This window comes from Passer domesticus, chromosome 2, assembly GCF_036417665.1.
Source record: "Passer domesticus isolate bPasDom1 chromosome 2, bPasDom1.hap1, whole genome shotgun sequence".
Taxonomy (NCBI): domain Eukaryota; kingdom Metazoa; phylum Chordata; class Aves; order Passeriformes; family Passeridae; genus Passer; species Passer domesticus.
In genome coordinates this window covers 20,925,791-20,952,254 of record NC_087475.1, presented here as the reverse complement: position 1 = coordinate 20,952,254, position 26,464 = coordinate 20,925,791, and the positions used below count along the sequence as shown (strand labels likewise).

The 26,464-nt window shown below is 37.4% G+C and overlaps 2 protein-coding genes across 5 annotated transcripts in view; both read left to right on the top strand.

Moving 5' to 3' along the window:
* Positions 1-22,418, top strand: part of WWC3 (WWC family member 3) — a 99,226-nt gene extending 76,808 nt beyond the window's left edge. For 2 of the 4 annotated variants that reach the window (XM_064407725.1, XM_064407726.1), the window contains exons 12-23: positions 4,575-4,695; positions 5,459-5,533; positions 6,549-6,635; positions 8,926-9,118; positions 12,766-12,933; positions 13,554-13,705; positions 14,364-14,523; positions 15,665-15,829; positions 16,947-17,039; positions 18,077-18,304; positions 18,959-19,086; positions 19,912-22,418. In XM_064407725.1, coding sequence (XP_064263795.1) covers positions 4,575-4,695; positions 5,459-5,533; positions 6,549-6,635; positions 8,926-9,118; positions 12,766-12,933; positions 13,554-13,705; positions 14,364-14,523; positions 15,665-15,829; positions 16,947-17,039; positions 18,077-18,304; positions 18,959-19,086; positions 19,912-19,978 — 1,637 coding nt within the window. In that variant the 3' untranslated portion in view covers positions 19,979-22,418. The remainder of the gene's footprint in view (positions 1-4,574; positions 4,696-5,458; positions 5,534-6,548; positions 6,636-8,925; positions 9,119-12,765; positions 12,934-13,553; positions 13,706-14,363; positions 14,524-15,664; positions 15,830-16,946; positions 17,040-18,076; positions 18,305-18,958; positions 19,087-19,911) is intronic. The other 2 variants (XM_064407724.1, XM_064407723.1) reach the window with 2 other exon arrangements.
* Positions 22,419-25,577: 3,159 nt separating this feature from the next.
* The window catches only part of CLCN4 (chloride voltage-gated channel 4), a 41,894-nt gene continuing 41,007 nt past the window's right edge, over positions 25,578-26,464 (top strand). The window contains exon 1 of the mRNA XM_064407728.1: positions 25,578-25,737. The gene's annotated coding sequence lies outside the window, so the exon portion shown is untranslated. The remainder of the gene's footprint in view (positions 25,738-26,464) is intronic.

Here is a 26,464-nt window from a genome sequence, read left to right as displayed (position 1 = left end):
AGAAGATTCTGCAGCAGAACTTACTTTTACTAGCTGTAAACATTTCTAGTGCCCATATTGTAGCTTTCAGACCAAAATAAACAGAATTCCAGAGACCAGCATGAAAACTTGTGCTTAAATTAGTGCTGTGAAGAGGCTTCCTGAGGCTTTCTTTAAACCTCAAATCAGACCACAGCATGTCTTCACCCATTGTGGTAAGTGAAAGTATCTAAGTAGTTCATTTATAGCTTGTGTGTGTTTCCTAGAAGTGAAGGCCTAGTGTGAGGGCCTAGGCAGCAATACAGGATGGAGGGCAGCTTCCAGCTTTGATTTTCCTTTTCTCAGTTCTCTGCTGTGTTTCTACACGTTTCACATTTGTCTGAAAACCTCTGTGCTTAATCTGCTGTCAGTGCTGGGGTGTCCAGCTCCTAGCCCAGAGGTTGCAGCTTTTCTCTATGTACAGAGTATTTTGTGTTGCTTTTTGAGGAAGAACGTATAGTTAAAAGGTAGCCAGGCTGCCTTCTTATGAGACTTTTATTTTTAATATTTGCATTTGGAAGCAATTACTTAAAAAAATTTAACCATTCTGATTTTTGCCTGCTTTGAGTTCCACATTCACTAGCTGATGGTTTGGAATTGTAATGCAGTTGTTTGCAAGTAGCAGTTGGAAGTTTTGAAAGTATTTTGGTTTTGTACTCTTTTCCTGGAAGAATTGGATGGAGCATCCAGCTTGTATGCCAGAGCTGGGGGCTGGCAGATGCTGGGGTTTTGGGTTTCTGTGAGGTACCGTGCAGTGTACCGTGCTGCTGCCCCCCGATGGCCTGGCAGCAGAATGCTGTGCTGCAAAAACAGGTCCTGGTTCCCACAAACCTTTGCCTGCTCCTTCACTAGGCAAAGCATGAGGTAATTTTGGTAATTTGCAAATAATGGAGGCTGGGAGGGTTAGCACTGAATAAACTGCATGAACTTTGCACTGATGCAGCACTTGAGCAAGTTCAAGGGGTTCTTCAGGATCTGCAGTTTTGATGTTCAGTTGCTGATCTGCTGTTTTATTGTTCTGCATCTGTCACAGGGTCACATTGTGAAATAAGTTTTCATGTATGAATAGAGGGAATATGCTTGAAAAGTTAAATCCATCATATTTATAAAGCTGGGAGTGGGAGGAAACATGTTAATAAAATATTGGGCTTGAATATCTTCATTATCGCTTCTATACACCAACTCTTTCAAATGCTAAATTTCTTTTAATTCCTAAATAATCTCTTGTTTATAAAATATGGTCAAAAATCTAAAGGGTGATTTGTCACTGTATGTTTTTTGTCTTGTTTCTCATGCGGCACAACAGAAAAATTCACTGTAAGTGAACCTGAAATTTCTTATTGTGTGTTTTTCTGTGTGATGTGTTGGTTGTTTTCTTTTGGGGTGGGTTGTTTTGTTTTGGTTTTTTTTTGGAGTTGCATGAGAAGAAACAGGAGATTCTGCTACCTTTGGTTTTGTTTGATATTTTGCTGTATCTGTTTAATCATTATGGCATACTTAATATTCTTGCTATGTCAACTAAATAACACATTCACATCTGTAGTTAAATTCCTGGGAAAGGCGTTCTTTGACCTTCAGCTTTATTATATAATAGTAGTGTCTGACAGCCTTATGGTAGGTAGGATCTGGTTTTGCCTCAGATTAGTTTTTATGAGAGTGTTCTGCTCTTTTATTATTGCATTTTGAGCTGACATGCAGTATTTCTAGTCACCTAAGCTTGTGAAACATGCTCTAGATTTATTTATGTGATTTCTTAGCAAATGAAAGTTTGGACAGCAAAATTTGCTTTGAAGTTCACTTTTTCAACTAATGACAATGAGGATGTTCTTTCATTCAGGGCTGTCTTATATTTATTAAGGTTTGGCACCCAGTAGTTCTGGAAAATCATATATATTGTTTACTGATTTTGTTATTTAAATGAGAAAATGTAAGGTAATGGTCTGTCTTAGAAACATAATTTTTAAACAATCCCTTAGCTTCCAGCATTGCAAAGACTGTGCTAAACTTTTTTCTTAAACCAAAATTTGGTGTGTCTTTGATCTTGACCAATTTTTCTTGCTGATTTTTATGCCCCCCCCCCCCCCCCCCCATCCCCTCTCCAAGTCAAGGGAATGTTCTGGTGTTTGCATCTCTCCCAAATTTGCTGCAATTGTCCAGAGGTTATTGAATGCTTCCGTGGCCTGCAGACAGTGAGCAAATCACTGTCAAGTTACAACATTGTTGTAATGTGTCAGCTTTTCATTTTAGTATACTGGTGATTGATGCCAGCTTTTCCTTCCAGCCAAACTGGGAACATGAGCCTCCCAAGGACAAAGTCCACAAGATCTTTCCTCTGCTACGTTTATACAAAGTGTTCATGTAGGGGTGAGCCAAGGGCTTATTTGCAAAAAGAAGTCATTCTAGTATAACTTGTTGAAATTAGTACAGAAATTATAGAAGCACTTCTAAAAAAATTACACACTTTTGTGAAGTTCAACTTCTTTCAAGTGATATAAAATTTTGGAGACACTTTAATATGTAGGTGTCTCTACAGATTGCTAGTTCTTCATTATTGTTATGATTCTTTATGGATGCCAGTGACAGAATATTCGTCATAAATACCAGACAGTGAGGTAGGCTCACCTACCTCAAAGGCTCACCAAATCTAAAGTCCTTGGGGAAAAAAAAAAAAAACAAAAAACAAAAACCAAAAAACAACGAAACCAGTCAAGCAAACAAAAAACCCCAATCAAAACAACCCACAAACCCACCACTTCTGTACAAGTGATACAGAGAACAGCATGGTTCAAATACAGTTTTTTGCTTTCTGTGTGCTCACTTGAGCTTGGCTCTCAGTTGTGGTGAGGATGTCATGAGTAGCACTGCACAATGTGTGATGTACAAGAAGGGTGGGATGGGGAGGAGTGGTGGTTCCTTCCCTGGGTGTAGAGGCAAGTACAGGTTGGGCTGTTCCTATCCAGCAAATAAATTTCCTGAATACCTAAAGCTGACTAAATCCTTCATTGAATTTGGAGGAGAGGTCCATAGGGCTGCTTAGGAATCCAAATGACAGAGAACTGGTGCTGCTGATATATAGGAGCTTTAGCTCCAAACAGGACTGGGTGATTTTTGTAACACCTTTGGTAACACAGTGCAGTTAGTGGCTTAATAACAGAAATGTATCTTGGGCTGGCGCAGAACCTTCTGGGCTCCGTGCACCTTCTCTGCCAGTTCCACAGTGGGTTAAAGCTGACCTTAGCCACAGAGCAGTGTGGTTGTGTTGATCTGGAGGACTTTTGCCAAGTTCTCCTGTACTGATGTCGTGTCCTGGTGGTGCTTGGGTGGGATGTGAGGTGGGTACCGTGCAGGAGGGTGGCTCATGATAATGTGCAACAGAGGTGCTTCACAAGTTGTTACTTTGAGTAAAACATGTTTCATCCCTTGTTGGGGCTGTAAGCTGTAAATGTCAGCTGGTGCTTGTCTCCCATGCACTGTGCTACTGTCACTCTGCTGGAACTGTCAATGCTTCCATGCTGTCTTAAGTTTGTAAGCATGAGCAGAAGCAAATAAAATGCTTTCCCCACTTTTGAAGTGCCATCTCTTTACCATTGCTTTCCTGCTTTGAGGACTGTCGTTGAATCTTAAGCAAAAGACGGTAAAAGTTCTTCTCTGCACAGTGAAGATACTGCACTGCACAAGTCTGTTTAGTGGTTTTCTCTAGGACTCAAAGAAAAAGAACCTCAAGTTAGGAGATCTTGTTAAAGTGTTGAAGCCTTTTCTGTGCAGTTCTTGAACGTTACTGCTTGTGCACGTACTTTAAAGGATCGGTAGCTGCTATGCCTACTTGCCTGTGCCAAACCCAGTGTATAACATAATTTTGTTGGTACACTTAAAACATGAAAGTGATTGCTGAGTTGCTGTTTATTGTGTGGCTGGTGATTCACGGAAGAGTGGCAAAGAAGGTTGAACATTGCTTCCTCCTTCCCCCGGTCACTTTTCAAAGTAATTCACCAAGAATTTGAAAAAAACAGTGGTCTGAGTGAGCTGGAAAACACTGGTTCTTTTTGATAATGCTTCTCAGACTGTAAATAAAAGCTGCTATTATGTGATGGTATAAACAGTATGCTTTGAGACCTTGTATAAGGAAACAAATGAGAACAAAACCTCACATTGTGTTATCAGATAACTTTAAAAAAGAATTTGTCTCTATGTTTGTTTTCTACCTATTGTATATTCAGTAGGTAAATCTGAAAAGCTTAGGATATCATGTGTACATATGTGAATTAGTGTAAGTCTTCCTTTAGGAAGGAATTACTCTACCAGAAAAATATTTAGTAACAATACAATTGGTTTATACTTAGTCTTGTCACAGAGCAATTAGCCACAAACTTCCTTCCTTAATTCTCCCACAGAAAATCTCCAGCCAATCCTATTCTAGGCTTTTAAGTTAGAAGAAAAATCAGTGAACTGCATTTGTACTGTTTTGCTGCTAGCTTTGATACAATAAATGTTTCTTGTTTAATTTTGAAGAAGTTGCCTTGAGCTGATGTTGCTCTCCCTTTTTTCCTCCATGGCAGCTGTAACTCTGCGAGGAGACAGCGGCAGAAGATCGGAGAGGAGAGCCAGGCGAGTTTCAGCATGTCTCTCAGATCATTCACTGGCTAGTGACAGTGGCGTGTTTGAAGCTTTAAGCAAAAGGTCAGGTGTATAAATGCATAGTAAGCTGGAAATATTCCTGTTCTGCCACACGGCCCAAAAGAATTAGTTGTGAATTTATGTGTAGGCTTTTAAAATTGCTACTTATTAGTAACATGAAACTACTAGATGGCATGTTTTAAAGGAAAGAAGCTTTTTACATGCAGTCCACTGTCATCTTCAAGTGCCAAGTCCCTTTTGCTTTTTTCTCTCTGACATTTTAACATTGTGTCTCCCTTGAAAGATAGTTTTCTCATCCTGTTAGTCATAGATCAGTAATTTTATTTCAACCATCTGTAATAAACTGAAATTATACAGAGTGTGATTTACAATTCTGAATATCATGTGACAAAAGTATAACTTCAAGGAAGAAATAGACAAACTGTCAAAAGCCAAAAAAAAATACGTAGGTTGACCAAGTGATTGAAGGATGTAGAAAGACATTACTTAATACAACTGTTTTAACACAGGAAGCAGTAACTGGGAAGAAGATAAGGTTTGGAGGATGCTAAAGAGAAATGGAAGACCAAATAAATACTAAAATAACCTAAATATTTTGAAAGACTGTTTCTAAAACCTCAGTTTTTACAATTGTGAATTACTACTACTGTATGTTTTTGTATAGATGTCTCAATTCCTTCTATATTACCAGTCCCTCCTGTATTGCCAAATAATTGCTTATATCTACAAATCACAGAATAAATGTTAGTTCATTATTTAGCAGCTTAGGTCACTGTGTGGTTTACTGTACTTTCTGTTCCTGCAGGAATGAAGATCTGGAAGAGCCTGTTTATGGTGATGTTGCCAATAATGAAGAACCACAAATACATGTTGGATTTCTGTGAGTAATTACTCCTCTTTCTCCCTATCAACTCTACAGGAATTGCTCACTACTTTTCTTGCTTATGATTTTTAGCTTTTTAATAAACTAAGTCATGGTGGGAGTTTATAAGAAGTTTCTGAACTGAAAGCCCAAGTTCAGTGGTTGTACAGATTAGTCAGTCACATGCCACTTGGTGGTGGGGATATGGCTTAACCAAAATTCGTTCAGTGTTCTTTCAGTGCTGACTGATAAAAGGGCCTTCATTACTTCTTTCAGTAGCATTTATTTTAATTGTCTGGGCCATTAATGTGGGTATGGGTAGAGGGATATGTCTCTGTAAGCGAGACCTTTTTATGCCAAATAAAGGAGTATTACCTTAGGAGAATCACAGGTGAAGAGACACAAATGCAGCACAGTCCCAGCTGTACAATACATCTTTGAAACCCTGTGCCTATGGCATGCTGTTGTTGGTAGTGAGAGTAGCCTGGGGAAGAACAGACTACTGTCATACAAGACAGGATATCATATCTTACATGATATGATTCTCCAGAATCCTTTCTGCACCATGGAAACTAATTCCTAAGATTGGAAGTTTTTAAAATATCAACCAAGTTTGTTAGTGGAATTTCAAAATCTGTGCTGATGTGAAAGAGTGAATTTTGAAATTTGTTTTCAATAGCCCATGAAAATAATGCAGATGGATTTGTCTAATGTAGCTGATATGTTGTTACACATGCACACACACAAATGGAAATGGTGTAATTGTTTAAAGTAAAGAAGGTACTTGTTAAAACCTGTTTCCTGTCAAGAGGCATGTGAAGGCCACTTGTTAATTTCAAGCTGAATAATATTTAATTCACTTAGTTCTCTTAACTTTGTTACTGTAGCTAATGCTCTTGATTGAAATTGATTTGTGCAAGGAATTTGTTTAACAAAATGTGCTTTTCATTCTTTAAATCTGTTTAGTCTTCATCTGTATTTTTTAAGCAAATTATCAATAATTGGTGACTAACACAGAAAATTTATTTTCCAGACATGACAGTGGAAGTGAATGTCTGCTAGTCCATGTATTACAGCTGAAGAACTTCACTAGTCTGGTTGTAAAAGAAAACTGCAAAATGTAAGCTTAAATTTCACCCAGAGTGGTCACTGTTTTATGCTGCAGTTATAAATACCATAGATTTATTTGGCTTCATTGAAAATGAAGCCATTTCTGGAGAAGATGGTATGTCTTAATTTCCATGAGGAAATTCCCTTTTATACAACTTATGTCACAATATTCAGGTAACAAGTGTAGTCTCTGTGTTCTTTCATGTTTATTATGCAGAGGAAAGTTTGTTCAAAAATATCTGTGATATTACAGAGTAAGCTTAGTGTATTTTTCTCAATACCTGTGGCAACATCTGTAGGAGGTCTACCTTTCCTTTTATCTTTAAAAAAGAAAACCACACCAGAAAACATGTAACAACAACAAAGGATCTGCAGGCTTTTGTGGCCTGTACAGCTCTCCTTAAGTATCCATGAAAGACCTTCTGATAACACAAGTACTAGCTGAGAATCAGTATAAAAGATAGAATTTTTTAACCTCTGGCAGCTTGTGCTACTTTTTCAAATTTTGTATCACATATAGAACATAGCTTAGTTTATTTTAATAAATGTTTCTTAAATAATCAGTGTTGTCATAAAACACTGTTTTGTCTGGAGATATGTATCCTAGCATATTTTAAAGAAATTAATGTAAAACATGTAAAAATTGTTGATCTTTATGTCTGGGAGAGGTTGTTTGAAAGCAGGAAAATGGAGATATGATTATATTATATTGTAAAATAAGTCATTTGGAGGGAGGTGTTAAATTCAAATACATCTCCCTGAATGAATTGTTGTTTGTGGAGAACTTTACCTTGCTAACTCTGCAAAACTGCACTGGAAATTTTTCATGCAGGTTAGGACTTTAGTGTTGGGTTTTTGCTCTGTTTCAGTGTGAGTGCAAGGGCACATGATAGGGATAAATGTGAGTATTGTGTATTACTCAGCCATGATGCCTTGTCATCAGAAAAAGAAATAAGCATCATCTGAAGAAGATAATAGAGTCACCAAAGTAAATGTTAGTCCAGGGGGTTTGTTAGACATTGTCATCAAAGCAACCAGGTATCTAAATGACTCAAAATGCAGTTTGGTTCTTCATCCTTCTCAACCCTACCTTTGCTGGAATCAAGAAGTTGCCTTGCTGCAGGGTGAAGTGATTAGTCTAGTCAAAAAGTTAGTTTCTATTACCAGAAGGCAGAAGAAGCTTTTATCCAGTTTAATAAACTCCTCTGCGCACCTGTACATTGATTGGATCAAGTGCTGCAGCAGCTGGGGGGAAGTTTGCCTGCGGCACCCAGTGAGCAGAAGAGCTGGATCTCTGCCTTTATACAGGAGAAGAATTTGTATAACTGATGCTCCACAGTAACTGTGATGCAGTTACACCATGAAGAGCTCTTCCAATTGTCCTGTAACCATTTATTTGCCTGCCAGTGTCAGCCCCTCTTTGGTGGTGGCATAGTAGGAGTTCCTGCAGCCATGTAGTCTACTTGAGTGAATCTGAGCTGTTTTTTTTAATCCTGAAGGCTTTGTGGGGTTTTAGCTAGGTTAAATTTTTAACTCAGATAAATTTTCTAATCTGGATCATGACACAGTTGCATGAAACTGTTTGCTAGCATGAGGAAAAGAGTGGGATATTGCAGGGGCTTGGAAAGCAGTCAGGACAGGGAGAACATGGAAACAATTCTCTAAGTAGCTGTGCTGTCAGATGAAAATGGTTGTTGATTTTGTTTTTGGCTTGGAGTCTTAAATGATATGGTACTACATATTTGAATTTGTCTTTAGAGACTATTGATAGATGCAGTGACTGCAGATTTCTTTTGCCATCTGAATTTCTTAATTTCTTAAGGAGGGGAATAGGTTGCTTAGTGGGGGGAAGAAAGAAATGGATTGGTGGCACTGACGGGACAATTCAATTGCCTAAACATAGGCATGTGTTTCCATTTGAAATAGCACAGCACAGCACCTGGCCTCCAGCTGCTGCTGCTCAGAGGGAGGATCTCTGTAGCTCTTCCATAGGTCCTCTTATAATTGTTAGCTTGTTTTAGATGCCTTGGATACCTCAAGGCAGCTCAAGTGCCACTTGGTGCCTCTGCTTCAGCACCAAGTTTAAAAAAAAAAGTATTTGTTAAAAAATACATCATTTTGAGATCAGCTTTGCAGATCTTCTGTGTTAGAATGCAAAGTAAATTCTGGTGATGAGGACATCTCAAGGCAGATTCTTAATATAGAAGTTCCACTGATATTTATGCTTAGCTTGATTTTGAGAAATGCAAAATGGCTGTCTCTGTCTGAATTGTGCTATTTGTCTATTTTGCTGTTCCCAGTCATGTGAGAGTTTATTTGCCACCGCTTGAGTCAGGCACACCAACCACTTACTGCTCAAGAGCTTTGGAATTCCAAACTCCGTTAATATTTAATGAAGTGTTCCAAATCCCCATGCATTCAAGTGTTTTGAAATTAAAATCACTGCAGCTGTATATCTGTTCAGTTGATCATCAGCAACAAGAAGAACTATTGGTAAGTGGTTCTGTTTCTTAAAAGTCATGTGATATGAGAAACTAAAGTTACCTGAGGAATTATTTTTTAAGATTAAAAAGAAAACCTACTCTTTCCATAAGAAGCTCTGATAGAGTTACATGTTAATGTGTCCATTTGTTCATAGGTATATGTATAGTTCTGTAAATAAAGAGGTGAGATTTAAAAAAAAACACTTCATCTGACAGCTTTTAGATTACAATTTCCTCCAGACCTAGGTTTCTGCATGATACTATAATGCCTGTGTGAGGAATCTGTACTATTCAGACAGGTTCCCTCTCAAAAAATAACATATACAGACACCTTGTTATTGTATATCATCGGGTGAAGAGGACTGCTATTCCATCAGCCTTAACTTTGTTGTAGGATAATAGTGGCCCTAGAACGGTTGTGTTACTTCAGACTTTACTTTAAACTGATTGAGGTATCATGTGCTAACTTCCAGTGTGTTAAATGGTAGCTTCACTTAGCTGTTGTGAAATACAAATATGCATAACTAAATCTGCCTTGGGGCTGATGTCATAGCTATTTTGAAGTGAGTGGGCTGTCCTTGCAGTATGGGGTTTGAATGAGTTAGTGAAAAAAAACTTTTAAGCCTATCAAAGTAGTTAAGAGGTATAGGCATCTCACTGTCATGCTGGGCTGTGGATAAGAGGTGTTTATTTGAGCAAATCTGGTCAAGAATGTGTGTTTGTTAATCCACCTTTAAATCTAAGTAGCATCTCATATAAACAGGGATCTTAATGTTGATAGAAATGGACCCAAGGTCTTGTCTGCACTAGGAAGTTTTGTCTACAATATAATTAAAGAGAAATCTCAAGAACAGGCTGGATATGTTGGTGTAAAATGCTTTATACTGGTATATCCTGTTCCTCTGGGAAGCTAAATTGCTGTTGAAGTGTAAGGTATCTTGCTATTGAAACAAATGATTTTATGTTTAGGGTGCTTTTATTCTAACTGCTGTTATTGACTTGACAAAAAAAAAATAGGCCTTCAGGTTATCTTGGTAGGGATTTTTTCACTTTCATGGTCTTCAGCTGGTTATGTCAGAAGTGTCTCTCAACAGTAATTGGTAATAAAGTTTAAGGCAATTTAACAATACTGCTCAAAAATAGAGAAACAATGCCAGTTTCTTCAGATAAGTGCATTGAAGTATTTGAACATCATGATAATTGTTTTCTTCAGCTGTAATTTGAGAAGGAGCATTTTCTCACATTGAGACATCATTTGCTACTTCTCTTTGGAACTGCTGTTATGGTGCCTGTCAACAAGGCCTCTGTCTTACAAGATGCCTTCCACTGGGATTACAGTTTTTCTCATCTATTTAATAATGCGTATATGTCTCAAATTCTTAATGACTGCTTTTCAATTAGGTTATGCCAGTGTAATATTTTCCTAAGTGCAAAAGCCAGACTGGAGTTTATCCTTATTTGTGTAAGTCCTTGTACCTAACAGGAAAAAAAAATATTTTGGAAAATAGTTCTGTTATAAAGAAATAATACACTACACTTGTGGGGGTGGTCTTTCCATTTCCTCAACCTTTTACTTTTTTGTCTTCCATGGCTGAAAGATCTTTTTCTGTCTTAATTTGGTTTATTCCTTCCCTGGTGGCCTTGTCAGTGTTGACATAAGAGAATTGTTATTTTCCAAGAATAGCATATATAGTTCATGTTAAAACATAAAATAAGTATGAGTGCTTTTCTTGCAATCACCAGGCATTGCTGCTTCACTCCCAGTTTCTCATATTTTACAGCCCTGACCAGTTATTCCCTGTATCTCAATTAATTTGATTTCTTCTTGAGTGTAACTTTTTTTTTTTGCATTTTTTGTTTTAATTTTGGAACATCTCTCCCATTTTTAGCAGGATTTTAAAATCCTGATTGCTTTCTAATAAAGAGACATTGTCTATCAGACATCACAGAGCTATTCATAAATACTTCTACTGTTCTGCCATCCAGGTTGTTAACAAATTCATCAGAACAGGCATGTGGTACACCTCTAGCAGACCCACCTTGGTTTCTTCATCCTTTTGAGTAAGCTCCAAATCTTGAGGTAGACATGAAATATTAATTAGTCCTTTCTAATTTCTAGTACTGATAATTCTTAATTGAGTTTGATGGTGATTTTCTACTCACCAGCATTCACTCACTCAGGAATTACTGACTCCCTTTGTAGAGGCAGCTTCTTTGGCAGACTTGCTTAGCTGCCTAACAAATGCAGTGTATAGGGCAGTATCAGGTGTCTTAAGAGTTAGCCCATGCTTCTTCCAATACTGCTGGCAGGAAAACAGTTTTACTCTCTACCTCCTAAAGTAAACTCAGTGTGTCTTAAACATTTTCCAACTCTGATGAAAAAGTGTTGGTATTTGATACACATTTACATCTTCCACTGCATCAGAGCAAGTAGATAATTACAAGACATCTGTGTTATACAGAAAAAGGAAGAGGCATCTCTGTAGCCTATATTGACATGAAGTGACTTTCTCAGTAACATGCAGTATCCCCATGTCGTATTATTTTGTTATGCTATTGTCCTCTGTGCACCTGTTTAAACAGAGCCCCAGGGAACATTTGTCTTGGAAAAACAATGCAATGATTTATTTTTTTAATTATTGTTTTCTACTTAACTGTTTCTCTACCTGCTTAAAGTTGAATGTACATTCTGTCTACATTTCCTACTGCCTTTGTTGTTACAATCATTGTATACAGTTACTTGATTTGTGAGATATGAAAGCCATTTTTACAGGACTTTTCCAGTGATACAAAAGAAGACATTTTTAGCATGTGGCTCATAAGCATGGAAACAGCTTATGCTATTGCTGCAGAGATAGCCAGGGAAACAAAAAGCAGTACCTAAAGGCTGACTAATATAATTGGTAGTTCCAGCTAGTGAACTGATTGAAAAAACCAAATAAATAAAGTAGGCAGCATGGATTTGTTCGCAGCTGTTTTTCAATTTGGTGAACACCACTGAGAAATTTCTTACATGAACTTTCTCTGATGAAGTAGGCTACTTCAAAGTTTGAAGTACTTTTAGTGAGAAGCCTCCATTAAAACTATTTTACCTGAATCTGGGAAATGCAAGGATGGCCTGGAAAGTAGAAAATGGCTTTATAGCCCATTTGACTACCTTATAAATAGGCAGGGGAGAAAAATTTGTTTACACAACGTTTTTATTTCCATTTGAAAGATGCCTCTGAGGGACAGAGAATGGAAGGGTATCAGAATACAGTTATCAAAAAAGCCCCTGAAATTAAAGTAACATTATTAAAGTTATATTAATTTAAACAAATATAGAAATCAGGTACATAGTTGGGAAGGTTTTAAAAATAAAATATTAATAGCTATCAGATGTCAGTTATATTTGCATCAGTCATACAAATTTTATTTTTCAACTTGAAAAAAAATTACTATCTACTCCAATTCTTCCTAGTAGTATAGAAGAGGCAAGAAATTCAAAATCTTAAACATCAGAACAGAACAGAACAAAGCTGTCTGTTTTTAAGAGACAGTAGTATTTGGTGAAGTGGGAGTTTTACACTGTGAGTAAAATACTCTTCAAGTGAGAAGGTGTCTATCCTGCAGAGTATATGTATCTTAATGTGGTCAATGTTTTTTGTTTTTTCATAGGGCATTGCTCAGATAAATCTGACTGATGCAGAGAGTTCTGGTGAGATGCAGCTTCACTGGTACCCTGTTCAGATCTTCACTGGTTCAGAGCCCCAGAGAGCAAAGACCAAAAACCAATGCGAAGACAGTATTCCTCAGTCTTCTGGAAATGTAACTACAGTTAAAACAGTATGGCTCTAAAAAAGTGATTTGTTTACTTTGTTTGATCAGCAGCATGATTGTGATCTTACCTTGGGTGCAGGTTTTTGAGTTATCACAGGAAGTAATAATTTAACTCTTGAAGCAAGAGCTAGATTTTAGAAGACTAATTGAAAAGCAGATCATGTCTGGACAGGTGCTTGAAATAGTACCCTGTATGCATGTTTCCAGTCCAGCTAAAACACATGAAAAATGTCTGCCACTGCACTGGAAGAGGTTGTCAAGAAAGGTGCAATATTCATCCTTGAAGATGTTTTCAGCCCTTCACTGGGCTCTAGACAGCCTGACTTGGCTATGATGCCTTGCTTGCTTTGGGCAGCACATCAGACTAGGTGACCTCCAGAGGTCTCTTTTGACCTAACTTTTTGGATGATGTTCCACAGTCAAATAAAGTCTGCTCAGTTTCTGTGACAAGTTGAGCACCACATACTTTTGATCGTTAAGATTCAAGACAGATTGTTTTTGTTGTGGTTTGGTTTTTTGTTTTGTTTTTTAAGGAACATATGATGGCTTTGTTTTTATTTTTTGTTTGAATAATACACATTAAATACATTGGTTTGTTCAAACAGAAAGTCTAATTTATGTTTCAGGATGCAGTGACAGCCCTGTTAGCTAGGACCACTGCCCAGCTGGAAGCAGTTGAGAGAGAGCTGGCAGAAGAGAGAGTGAAATTGGAATACACAGAGGAAGAAATCTTGGAGATGGAAAGAAAGGAAGATCAGGCAGAAGCCATATCAGAAAGGTAAAAATGGTTTAAATACCTCATCAAACAGATAATAACTAATACTTCCTTAAAAATATTTACACTATGGGTATAGTCTGAAATAAAGCAGGAAAAATTCTGAGATTTGCTCCCTGTTAGTGCTACAAGTTTAAAATTCTGTTATGTCATGATCCACGAACAGGTGGAAACCTTATTTGAATAGCTGGTTGAATTTAGGGAATTCGGGAAGTGGGAAAATATTATATCAAAGATAAACTTTGCTAGGGAGGCAACTATAATGAGTTTGTAATTTAAGAAAACTAAATAAAATTTAGTGGTGACACGAGACATTGTTAGGGCTAGGGTTGCACTTTCATTTCTAATGATACTCCTGGTTTGTTACTTGACTTTTCTTGTTCTTTTTTGTTATTGCTTTCTTAGTATTGTTATAAAGACCAGAACATATGCCTTAAGAAAATTAGGGAAGGTGAATATTTTTCCATTAAATGTATTTCCTTATTTGCATTTGCAGAAATGCAAGTGTGCTATGTTCTCCTGTTGAAAATACTGTATTTTTATTGGAAAAATAATACTCTAAAATTATAAACTGGCTTAGATAATGTAATATGTAAATGGAATGCATAATTGCATGGGCTTTTTTAACACCTGCAAAATTATTGTGATGTTCTGACTTTAGGAGTTGGCAAGCAGAATCTGTTGATAGTGGATGCAGTAATTGTACCCAGACCAGTCCTCCTTACCCAGAGCCATTCTGCGGGGATCCATTAGCTGGACACATGTTTGCAGCTCCAGCAGGCCAGTACAGTTCTGGAAAAATGCAGCCTCCACCACTAAAGGTAATGAGAGCAGACACTGCAGCATGGAAACTGCCACCCTGCCAGGCACAGTGAGCTACTGCTGTGCCTGGAGATGGAGTCTGAGTTTGGCAGGACAGAAGAGAGTCAGTAATGACATTGGCAACTCTGTATGAGCACTGACTTTGTGACAGCTGTGTGGCTATTGAGTTGGTAGAAGTTCACTCTTTAAGGCTGGGGTTTTTTGTTTTCTTACTATTTACTTCTCATCAGAATTTGATTCTTATATCAAAAGGCTAACTCTTTTTACTGTGGCCTTTATCTAATCTATAAATAGGCACTTGTATAAGTTTCTGCATTTATCTGAATTTTTAACAGAAAAGTTCATGATCAAATTCCATTGTTCTTATTTCTATAAGAATTTTTAAAAGAATTGTAAAGAAAGAAATTTTAGGACTTGCATTACTTATTCAGTTTTACAATAACATGAAATAATTGTGCTGAAACTGATGTATTTAAAATCTTTTGTAGTCAAGACATGAGATGCTGGAAATAATCCTTCATAAGCTGAAATCAGGAGACTTCCATTGAAGTATAGGAACATAAGCTGTTTGTGTTTCCTTTAGGGAAGATCATACTCCCCTTATGAGGGAGTGAGTTTTCTGAAAGTTTGAAAGCTTTGCTAGAGTAGCCTATGTTTTCTGTATTTCTGAATATTTTGGTATTCTTGTACAATTGTGTGAACAGTCTTTCAGTCCCTTTTTCCTTCCTTGCCTTCATTTAAGTTCCTCTAGTTTTAAGGTGGTTGCTTCAGAGTCACTGTGTTTACTGAAAGGTCACTCAGTTTTCTTCTGTTGAGGCTGGAGATCAGATGGTAGTTTGGGTAATGCCCAATTGCCAGTCCTGAATGCAGTCCTTGTGCTCTGCAGCTGTGATATAACTGCACCTCATAATTGTTACTGCTCCAGCAAAGGCTTCTGAAAGGTAATCTCACAATTTTGAATGACTCAGTTTTAAAACTTTTACAAAAGTGAGGTGATACATCCTCTCAGTGCTCATTAAAATTTGAATCTAGCTAGCAGGGCAAGTTGTTTACTTTTGATATTGTTGAAATGTCCGATTGTCTTTGCTGGGATTGAGAAAATAAGGAAGAAATAAAAAAATGTCTTTTGTGAAATTTTAGGTGGATAAGGAAACTAACACTGAGGATCTGTTTCCTGAAGAAGTTGCTATTCTTCCAAAAGAGAGAAGCAGCCGCAGGCCACGGGGTTCTGCTTTTGTTCGCAGTAGCACAATTGTTCGCTCCCAGACCTTTTCGCCTGGAGCACGAAGTCAATACGTTTGCAGAGTGAGTAAAGCCTGAAAAGGAGGAGGGAGAGGGGTCTCCACACACAAGTATATGATACATTTTTTATAATTCCACTATAAGATTTCATTGCATTTATAAGAAACGTCTTACTTTTTAATACTAATGAAGAATCTTTAATTGAACTTAGACAAAGCAGTGGGGAAGAGCTTCCCTGACTCTTTTTAAGAGTTTTTACCTGGATGGATTTAATTTGAAATTTAAGAATATATGATCAATTAGGTGTTAAGCTTTTTTCCATGGCCACCTTAGATGTTAGGTGTGGGTGGTTGATTTTACAATGCTATCTAATGAGGTGTATAAGCAGTTAGCTTAGAAGCTGTGTTTAATTTTCACATACATAAAAGTTTAAAAAAGGGCACTGAATGCTTAATCTTAGGTTCATTGTATAAATATTCATATGACTTCAATTGCTGTCATGAATATCAGTCACTGTGGGACATAGGATTACTGGGTGCGCTGATGCAAGTAATTGAGGACCAGCACAGCAGTTTTCAAGGTCACATTTATTGTTTGCTGCGTTCAGTGGCAGAAGACTTATAAGAAGCTGGCTTATGGTATTGCAGATCAATACATGGGTATTGGCTTTGCAATATTATCATAACTTCGATTGTACTCTTTCATAAGCTTCTGAGAGCTTGAGTTTGAAAATTCAGGAAATTATTTTAAAATTTTGTGCTCACTGAACCTGCACTTACTTAAAATCAGATGTGGGGAGAAAGTGGGAGGCTGTTTGTTTGTACCCACGACAGTACATGTTTTGGATGAAATATTATTACTTTTGAGTCCTCCCTCCCTTTTTTATTAGGTTAGATTGTCTTGGATATTTAGTAGAATGGTTGGTGAAACTTACCTGTAAAACATTGATGGTTTGTAAGTTTTCTTAAATTATTGTAACTACCGTATATATAAGCATTATTATATAAAAATGTTTATAAATAACTGAAGAAATGCTTGCTTAAAACAACATGGTTTCAGTGTATTTTAAAAAAGAAATCTCAAAGGCAAAAAAACCCCCAAAAAAACAACCAACAACCCAAATTTCCTAATAAAGATGACCTTGCAAGCAACCTTTATTTTCAATGTCTTTTCTAATCAGCTGTATCGCAGTGACAGTGACAGTTCCACCCTGCCAAGGAAGTCCCCTTTTGTCCGGAATACCTTGGAGAGGCGGACTCTACGGTATAAGCAGGTATGCCCAGGAAAATGACCTTCAGCTTTTATTAAATTGCTAGAACAGTGGTACTTTTATACTTGGGAGCTTTAGATATCTACAGGTACATGCCAAGCCTTTTAGGAAATGGACAAACTTCTGTAATGTAGTTGGGGCAGGGTGTATGTTTTGGATTTGTTTTGGACTTTCTAAGCTAAAAGGTAGACATAAAAAAGATAAATAAAGTTGTGATCAATTTTAAAGAAGGGAAAAAAAGCAAGGCAGGCAAAACTTAGTTTAATGGGGACTGAATTTCTATTGATTTAGATGTAAAGTTTCTTTCAAAATCTTGCAAATTTAGTTTATGAATGCAGGGTGCAGATTCAGAGATGTGTGTGTGAGTGTGACACTAAGACATGCATCTCCCCTCCCATACAGCCTAACAAATAACAGTATGTGAGATCCAAGTATTCAGGAACGAATAGGTTAAGCTCTCTTTTTGCCCTCATGCCACCCTCATGCTGCCAAACAAGTGGGCAGAGAAGGGCAGATGAGGCATTAATATTGTGTATATAAATGGCATAAAATGTAGTCTGATCAGCAGAAGTTAATGCCTTGCTGGTGTAGGCAGGTAAACAGCCATGCCTCCCATTTTGAGTCTGAATGTATCTTAAAACCAATATTGAATGAAGCCCTTTAAGCAGAGTCTTGCTCAGTACACTAATTCTCTGATGTCATGATGTCATTGAGTTTTTCTTATTGCATCTCTTTTATTATCATCATAACATGGAATTTTATTCCATAAACTTCATTAGGTAAATATTTGTAAGGCAAAAGGAAACTGTAAAAGGAAGTAGTAGAAAATATTAATTGAAAAATTTAGCTGTAGGGGTTTTCTTCACCTTACATTATCGAGTGTTTTCTGGGGGATGTAAATAATCTCCAAAAGTTCATGTGGAAAAGACTTTGTGTGTGAAGTACAGCAAATGTATGGTTTATAGACCTAAAGACAGACCAGTAAACTATGTTGAGAATAATATATTGTGCATCTTATTTGAATCCTAATAACTCAACAGTCCTGCAGATCATCTTTGGCTGAACTTATGGCAAGGACATCCTTAGACCTGGAGCTGGATCTCCAGGCATCCAGAACTCGACAGAGACAGCTGAATGAGGAGATATGTGTTCTGAGAGAGTTGAGACAGCGTCTAGAAGATGCCCAGCTCCGAGGGCAGACAGATTTACCCCACTGGGTCCTTCGGGATGAGAGATTCCGAAACTTGTTGAAGGAAGCAGAAAGGCAGGTATGGTAATATGACATATGTACTCAGTTTGCTCAGAAACTTCTTGTTTCAAAATGTCTTCATTTTGATAAGATGTCTAAAGAGCTGTTTGTACAGAATCTCAAACAATGATTGTTTCTTTTACATTCGTGAAGTTAGCACAATAAAAATTATTTGTTTATTTGTTGCTCATTTATTTTTGTTTAGGTATTTGTTATTGGAACTTTAATAATTTCCTTCTGGTATTATAAAGAAATTTTGCTGATTTGATATTTATTCTTTTACAAGTATTTGGAATGTTCCCTAAGTATGTAATTTTTTTTTCCTGTTTTTGGAGAAAGAAGTTGTGGAAAAGGTGGCAAAACTTCTCAACAAATAAAATTGACATTGGATTGTCAGAGGCAAAAGCTGAGCCCAAATTTATATTAAGATCTTGTTTGACAGATCTGTGTGCAGTAAATTTACTTAATTTATTACATGTCTTTCTGAAGAGCATTAATCAATGAAACAACTCAGTCTTTTGCATTTATAGTTCTTAGATGATCATCTGTTTCAGAAAGTGTACTAGTGTGGTTTCATTGTGGTGGGTAGGGAAAAAAATCCATTATTTTACTGTGAATATTTGTGTTTTATTTATTCACATGGCCTTTTTAAGCATTATGTTCTTGTTTTCAGACCAGACAGACCAAATTTGAGCATCACCAAGAGCAAGCAGCTGAAAAGATGCTAAAGAAAGCATCAAAAGAAATATACCAGTTGCGTGGGCAAAATCAGAAAGAACCTATTCAGGTGCAGACTTTTAGGTGAGTGGTAATGCATACTGAAATAGCATAGCAACAGTTCATTAGTCTGGTTAAAGCTTTCTGAAACATTTAGCTTAAATTTTGTGTCTCTTTTGATTTTAATCAGAAGTAATTAACCAGTATTTTAAACTGTATCTGGATTTGGACATGAGTTCACACGAGTTCTTTCTGAATGCTTTGTTCTGCAAAAGAGCCAAAGCTAAGGTAAAATTGCAGTGTTACAATTCTAGTATACATGGGATTAAAAAAAAAAAGCTTCAAATATAAACATAACTTAGGTGATTCTTCCAACTTAGCCTAGTTGTAGTAAAGTCCAGTTCTTTAATACAAGACTGTGGACATAAATAATCTGTTTAATGTAATACATATAATTTGTTATACACACTCTCCCTAAAAAGGACTCAGTAATACTGGAATTTTCTTTCAATAAGCCTTTTCTTTGGACTCTTTCTCCAGAGTTGCCATATTTTTCCCCTTCTTTTTTGTAGACGTTATTTGCAAAACATACAAGGGTGAACTTTGCATTGCAGAACTTGTCCTGTGAAACCTTTTTAAAATTAACTATGACTGAAGTTCAGTGAGTTGTATAAAGCTTCCACCCAGGTTTTCAAAAATAGTAATTGTCTTCAATGGAATGTTGCCAGAAGTATATAGTGAGGTTTAGTAGTTTTTGGAAGTTTGCTGTGCTCAAATAAAAGGCCAGTTCAGTGCATAAATAACAAATACTAACCATTAACCAGAGTAAAGAAACCATGTTCTTGTGGGGAGAAGGGGGAATGTAGGCATAATTTTATTTACTTCTCTTTTCTCTTGTTTTGATCACAGAGAGAAGATAGCTTTTTTTACAAGACCAAGGATTAACATACCTCCTCTGCCAGCTGATGATGTATGACAAGTTGCATTGTAAACATGAAGTATTTATCGCTTTTATTTTAATGAAGTTCTTAGATTAGACAAGTTTCTTTAAAAAAAAAATTGTGCAAAAGCTAATATACACGTTTTGTAAAAAATAAAAAAGGTTAAAAAAAGTAAACATAAACAAAAACATATATATAAATATATATACATATATATTTTATAATAGCGACTGCAACAAGGCTTGGTTTTTCCTTGTTGTGAAACTGACATCTCTGAAGACAACTTATTTTATAAAAGATCGACTATCCTGTTAAGAGCGTGTACAGTTTTTATGCTGTTTTATTTGACTTAAAGGCTGGAAGACAGAAACAAAGTGAGTTCAGGCAAATTCACTGTAGTGTAATTTATTTATAGTGCCTTTTTTCCTTGAAGGAAAATACCTACTTTAAGATGTATTTTAAGACTGAAATTTTGTTCCTCAGTATTTGTCATACAGTAGAATGGAACCATTGAGCTGGTTTTGTTTCTGATACCTGAAATGAAAATACTATGTTCTAAAATTGTCACTTTTTCAGCTTTATTATCTGTAGCTTATTATGTACATTGTATTCTTTAGCACTGTCTGTGTTATAGCAAAATATTATCACCTGCAATGTGTTTAACACTAATTAGAAGTGATGCTAAACGTTGCAGAATTCATTTGCATGTTCTTACTGTGCACTAATAGATTGTTTTCATTTCTGTTGTGTCTTAAAGTATCTTTATATTCTTAACTAGATCCTCAGTTTAAACGGGGGAAGGAAAAGGGTGACAGGTCTTTGTTTTGCTGTTTAATGAAAAGGGAATTTTAGGAGCAGTTTGAGCTAGCTGTGTGGAAAGCCTGCTAATGGACTATTACAGTAATTTCTACAGTTCTACAGATTCTCATCTGATTCAGGAAAGCACATATGTTCTGGTTTCAGAAAGCAGCTGCTTTAAGTAAGGCTGTTTAAACACATGTTCATCCTAAAGGATGTTCTTTGTGGTTACTGCAAGCAAGTTCTGTTGAGCAGTGACACTTTCCAGGAGGAAGGTGTATAATTCTGGAAGGTACAGCTCACTTGATTGCTAGTTGGACCAGCTAAAATCTGGTAAGAAATAATTTTATTTGTAACCATCCATTTTAATGAAAGACTGTCACCCTAAATTCCCGAGAATGCCAGTTTTGTGTCCTTGCATCCTGCAAATATGTAAAAATACTTCTTTACTAAGCTACTATAATAGAGTTTCTCATATTTTCCTAATTATACATTACCTGCAAAGAGAGGTGCCCAACACAAGACTTTCCAAATTACTGGAATAACCCCAAAGGAAGCTCATATTGTCTCTTAATTAAAGATCAAATTGGTTCTAGATTTTTCTATGTCAGGAAATCAGAACAAGGGCCAAAAAACAAACAGACCTATCAGAATATTTTCAAATATTCTGTAAGTTTTCTTTGTCAGTTTCAAGAATTTAGACTCTGTTACCTTGTCAAAGGTCAAGAAAACCTGGAAGAGAAATTGAATTACTTTTACTTATCCACGCTAAGGCAAAAAGTAATAGGGAAAAAAGATTGTAGGCATAAATGTTAATAAACACAAACATTTAAGGTAGTATTTCCTGTTTCCTAATATGGCCTATAGTCATTACAGGCATCAAGTGTTGTGATCATATAGCAATTTATATGAAATTGAAGTATATTTAGCATTTATTGTGCTATTCATCCTGAAGCCTGTTTTGCCTGTAAGTTTTGGTGGGTGTACATTGGGCTCCTTGGGCACAACTAGACCTTTTCAGAAACTATGCAGATAAAAGCCAAATCATGTGAGAAATTTGTAGTGTTTGGGTAAAAGTCTAGGCCAGCAAGCTTTTCAGTGCTCATTACTTTAAAAGACCAGTTAGTCAGAATTTTGTTTCTCATTTCCAGGGGAGGTTGTCACACAGTAGTGTTTATCCAAAGTTAGCATGCAGTGACACCAGAAGTGCTTGCTGTGTATTAAGAACAGACAACACCATGTTCCTGTGAGGCTGGTCAGGTACTGGAAGGGGTTGTGCAGAGAGGTGGAGCACTCTGTGCATAGTATGGATGAGGACTTAACTGGATATAGCCCAGAGCATCCTGGTCACATTAGACCTGCTTTGAGCAGGGATTGGGGTGGGGAACTTGTTTCCACCCTAAATTGTTCTGTGACTATAACCAAGGGGCGGTGTCTGGTGGTGTCTCTGTCAGGGGGTTTTAAATTGTGACCGCTGTGAGATGTCGTTGGTGTATCTTGTGGGTCTGTGATTCTGACTGCTATAATGAGTTCTGTCTTGATGTGGCAATGAGTTATCATATTCAGTATTCATCTCTCTTGTTTTTGTCACAGTTCTGTATGATTGTGTCATTTTTGTATTATTTGAAAGTATTTCTTCTATAAAATAAAATAATTTGCCATAAACAGAAAAAGGGTTTTCTTGTATGTCCAGGATATTTCTTGAATCTTATATCTGACACATTCCTGATGATTTAAGGAAAAGAAATAGTATTTTGAATAACACTGTAATTTAGGTTAATGTAATGAGTTTTCAAATAAAGGTAAGAGAGAAAATCTGGGAAACTGAAGATCTAGAGGGTTTATACTTAAGAACTGAAAGAGATGCAGAGTGTAAGGAATGGCAGATAAGTTCTTCCATGTGCTTATCAGTCATGATAAGTTGACTGCTCTATGAGAAGTTCATAGTTGAATATTCCCAGAATTCTTGGGTAGCTCCACTTAAAACATATTGAATCGCCTTTTTTTCGTAACAAACATTTGCACTTTCTAAATTAGTGTGGAAAACAAGTTGACATTATTAGTTCTGTAATATCTTACTTACAACTAATTCCAAGGTGCATACGACTCAGAAGAATACTGGTTGGCTTTTTTAGGCTGGCATTTACTGCTGCTTTCACAAAGGAAACATTAAATCTGCATAACTACACAACGGCCATTTCTCAGTTTCCCTCTGCAACCCTGCAAGCTGCAGGAGCGCAGGCAAAATCATAGCAAGGACATGTGACTCCTGTCTCTCCAGTATTTGCAAGGCATCAAGGGTATGACAGAGTTTAGGTTATTTTTAAACAGTCTGCTAGAAATAGGCATTTGGAACAGCAACCGTCCCTGTCTCGCTGCCATCAGGAGCAACAGCAGAAGCCATAATGGGTACGTGGCGTTGGGTTTTCTCCTGTAACAATGAAATCTTATTTATATTTCTTGCTGTAGTTCTTTTAAGCACTTTGCAGGACTTAAAGGTAAGTGCAGTATAAAAATAATAATTTTTTAAAATGAGTTAAATGAGCTCTGTCTTTTGGTTTTTGGAGAAGAGGGGCCATCACAGCTTGTTTTGACCCCAACCTCCTTTATGACTGTAGAGTTGTACATCTTTGAGAGGAAGAAGCATTTGCAGAGAGACTTGAGAGACTGTAGGCTAACAAAAGCAAGAACAGCCTTGTCTAAAACAACATGTGAAGAATATATTTTTTTTCTCTGAGATGACTCAATTGACTGAGTAGCATTGGAAGAAAATATCAAGGAGTAAAGTTGGTTTGGTTTTGGAATCTGTAAATGTCAGTTAAATCATTTGCTTGCACTTTAAAAATCTCCATATTCTTGGATTTCAGAGCTTCTTAGGAGCTGGTTCTGGTTCCTTAAAATTTCTGAAAATCTCTTGAAAATCTCTAACATTTGAGCATAGATATCTATTGTATTTTCAATAGAGATTCAGGTATTTTGTCCATTTAGTTTGTCTGCAGTTTGACTAAAAAATGTACTTGCAGTAGGAGATATAATGAGATCAACTGGTAATAGACAAGATAAAACCAGGAAATTAATTTAGGAAAGTCTGTCCAGGAAAAAATGTAGGATTGAGACCCTAACAATCACGTTTTAGGCATACAAAATTACTATTCTGTTTCTAGGGCACAGTGTTTGTGTTCAAGTGTGTGTCTTTGGCATGGAAGTTGCCAGGTGTAGATGTTTCACCAAGTAAATGCTACTTCCTGTTTTCCATATTTTCCTCTCATAAACTGATTGAAGGAAATTGCAGTTGTATTATCAAGAAAATAAACAAGTGCTCAGTGTTCAGCTTCCTTCACAAATTCAATTGACCTATTAATACTGATTTTAATGGACACAAAGAATAGATGCTGGCAAGAAGCTGGCACTTGCATCACTTTTCCACATTTCACTGACATAGTTATGAAGGCCTGGGGCTGTTACTGATATATGAGTGGTAGAGGATAATGATCTGCAGTGCTGTGTGTGAAGAGCATAATCAAACCTCTTCTCTAAAGGCATGATTCTTGCTCCAGAAAGGTGTGGGAACTTCAAGTGAAGCAAGCTAAGTGTTCAAATTTCTCATAAAATCCAGTGTGTGGCTTTGCATAGGGAGTTCCTATCAGGAATACATGTCACATCCATAAATTACTGCTCAAGCACATGGGATGAAAAGGTCTTCCAAAACTGAATTCCTTTGACTTTGAAGTGAGTGGAAGTCATTTATGTGCCTTCAGTCACCTGTGGGTATTTTCCTGGTGCTTGTGCAAGACCTCCTACTCAGCTGTTGTGTCTGCTTGGAAATACAAAGCCCCTGCCTGGATACCTGTAGGGGTAAAGCCAGTCTGCACAATATTCAAATACAGGAAGGTGAGCAGTAAGGGGAATGTCCTGAAATACAACACACTGCACATGTACAAACATGTACAGGGTCTTCAGAAAGAGCAGATACAACCTCTGCCTTGCAGAATACAGCCCTGGTGGCTTGTACAAAATGTGTGCAGTCAGAACTTTGGCAATTCTTACCTTTTTGTAGAAATCAAATGCATTGCTGAGTATGATAAAATTCTTAAACACACCCCTTGCCCCTCAAAAAACACAAACCCTGAAAAACAACAACAACAACAACAAAAACACCCAAAACCAAAAATCCCAATTTACAGTTGAGATGCTATACACAGTTAACCAAAATGTGAAAGTCAGGCTAATTGCCTTTTCAAAAAAGTATTTTAGGAAGTTCTAGGTTTTCAATATTTGGGAAAGCTTAAGCAAATGTTTTGGAAAGGAAAAGTAGCCTGGCCTATAGAAGAGGATCTTTGAAGCAGTGACAGTTGCATTGACGAAAAGGCAGAAGTGGGCGGATGGACGGATGGACGGATGGACGGATGGACGGATGGATGGATGGATGGATGGATTAAGAAATGAAGATAACAAGGATGAAACCTTTTAGGGAGGCTTGCAAAGCATGAATATGACAGAAGATAGAGGGAAGTCAACTTGGATAAGCTTGAAATGCAGTGCCAGAAAAATGGAAGGGATGGTGAAATTGCAGTTTGTCTCATTTCCAAGCTGCTGTGATAGTTCACAGAGCAGCAACCTGGCCTGCAGAGTCACCAGGAATACTTGCTGGCATGCACACAGCGTACTTGCTATGCTTTTACCTCGTGAGAAACCTGAATGTTGTGCTGTTGCATAAAAGATGCACAGAACGACTGATTAGCTCAGGTTAGGGAGGGAAAAAAACAGTGTTCCAGTGGTGACGGAAGAGGCAGGGCAGGGTAAAGAGGCTTGCGGTGTAATCCCGCAGGATTGCGGGCTGGTGCGGCTCCCCGGTCAGAGATCCTATAGACGGAGGATGCGGTCACATGATTGTTACTGCTTCCTCCCCATGACATCACTGCTGCTGCAGCCATACCGCCCAAGGAAGGATGCTATTAAAATCAGTGGGATTGGGCTAAATGATGTTGCATTGCAGGTAAGCAACATAATTCTTCGAAAAAAAAAAATAATTTGCCAGTTGCTCTTGTGCTGCAGTCGTGGGGCCCCAGCTCGGCCGGGCAGTTTCTGCTGGGGAATAAAGCGGCTCATTTTCCCTGCAAGCAGAGGGTTTGCAGGTGCAGAGGCTGCCTGCTGGCTCTGTGCTGTCTCCCGGCTGGCATCTCCCGCAGAAATGCTGCCAGATGGAGCTTTGTAGCTAAAGAAGGCCCTTTGTTCCCTGTACTTTCCAATGGCTCCTTCGGGTGTCTGCGGAATTCTGTACTTACGTGAGCAGCCATCATCATTCAGTCGTGCAGAGAGAGCAGCAGTAGTGGTTTGCTTGAATCCCCTGCCTTTTTTTTTTCCCTGGATGCTTAAAGGAAGTTGCTGTTGTGTCTAAGCTTATAAAGGAATGAGGATTAACTTGCTCGAGGGGTTAAGAGGTGTATTTGGGGAAAGAGGCTTTTCCTTTATTGTTAATTTTTGCTGATGTGGTTTCAAAGCACCTAGTCCGACAGGTTTCCTGCATAATTTGATGTAGTAAAAGGTCAGTTTCTCCTTGTCCTATATAAATGGAAAAATCCTCTTCCAAAAGGAACATAGGAGATGACAAGCGGATTTTTGCGCCCTTGCAAAATGCCGATCACCAAAAGGCTGAAAAATCCCAGGCAAATTGTGCCTTTGGACTTAATATTTGTGGAAGCAAAGTCCAGAGTCTTTTTTCC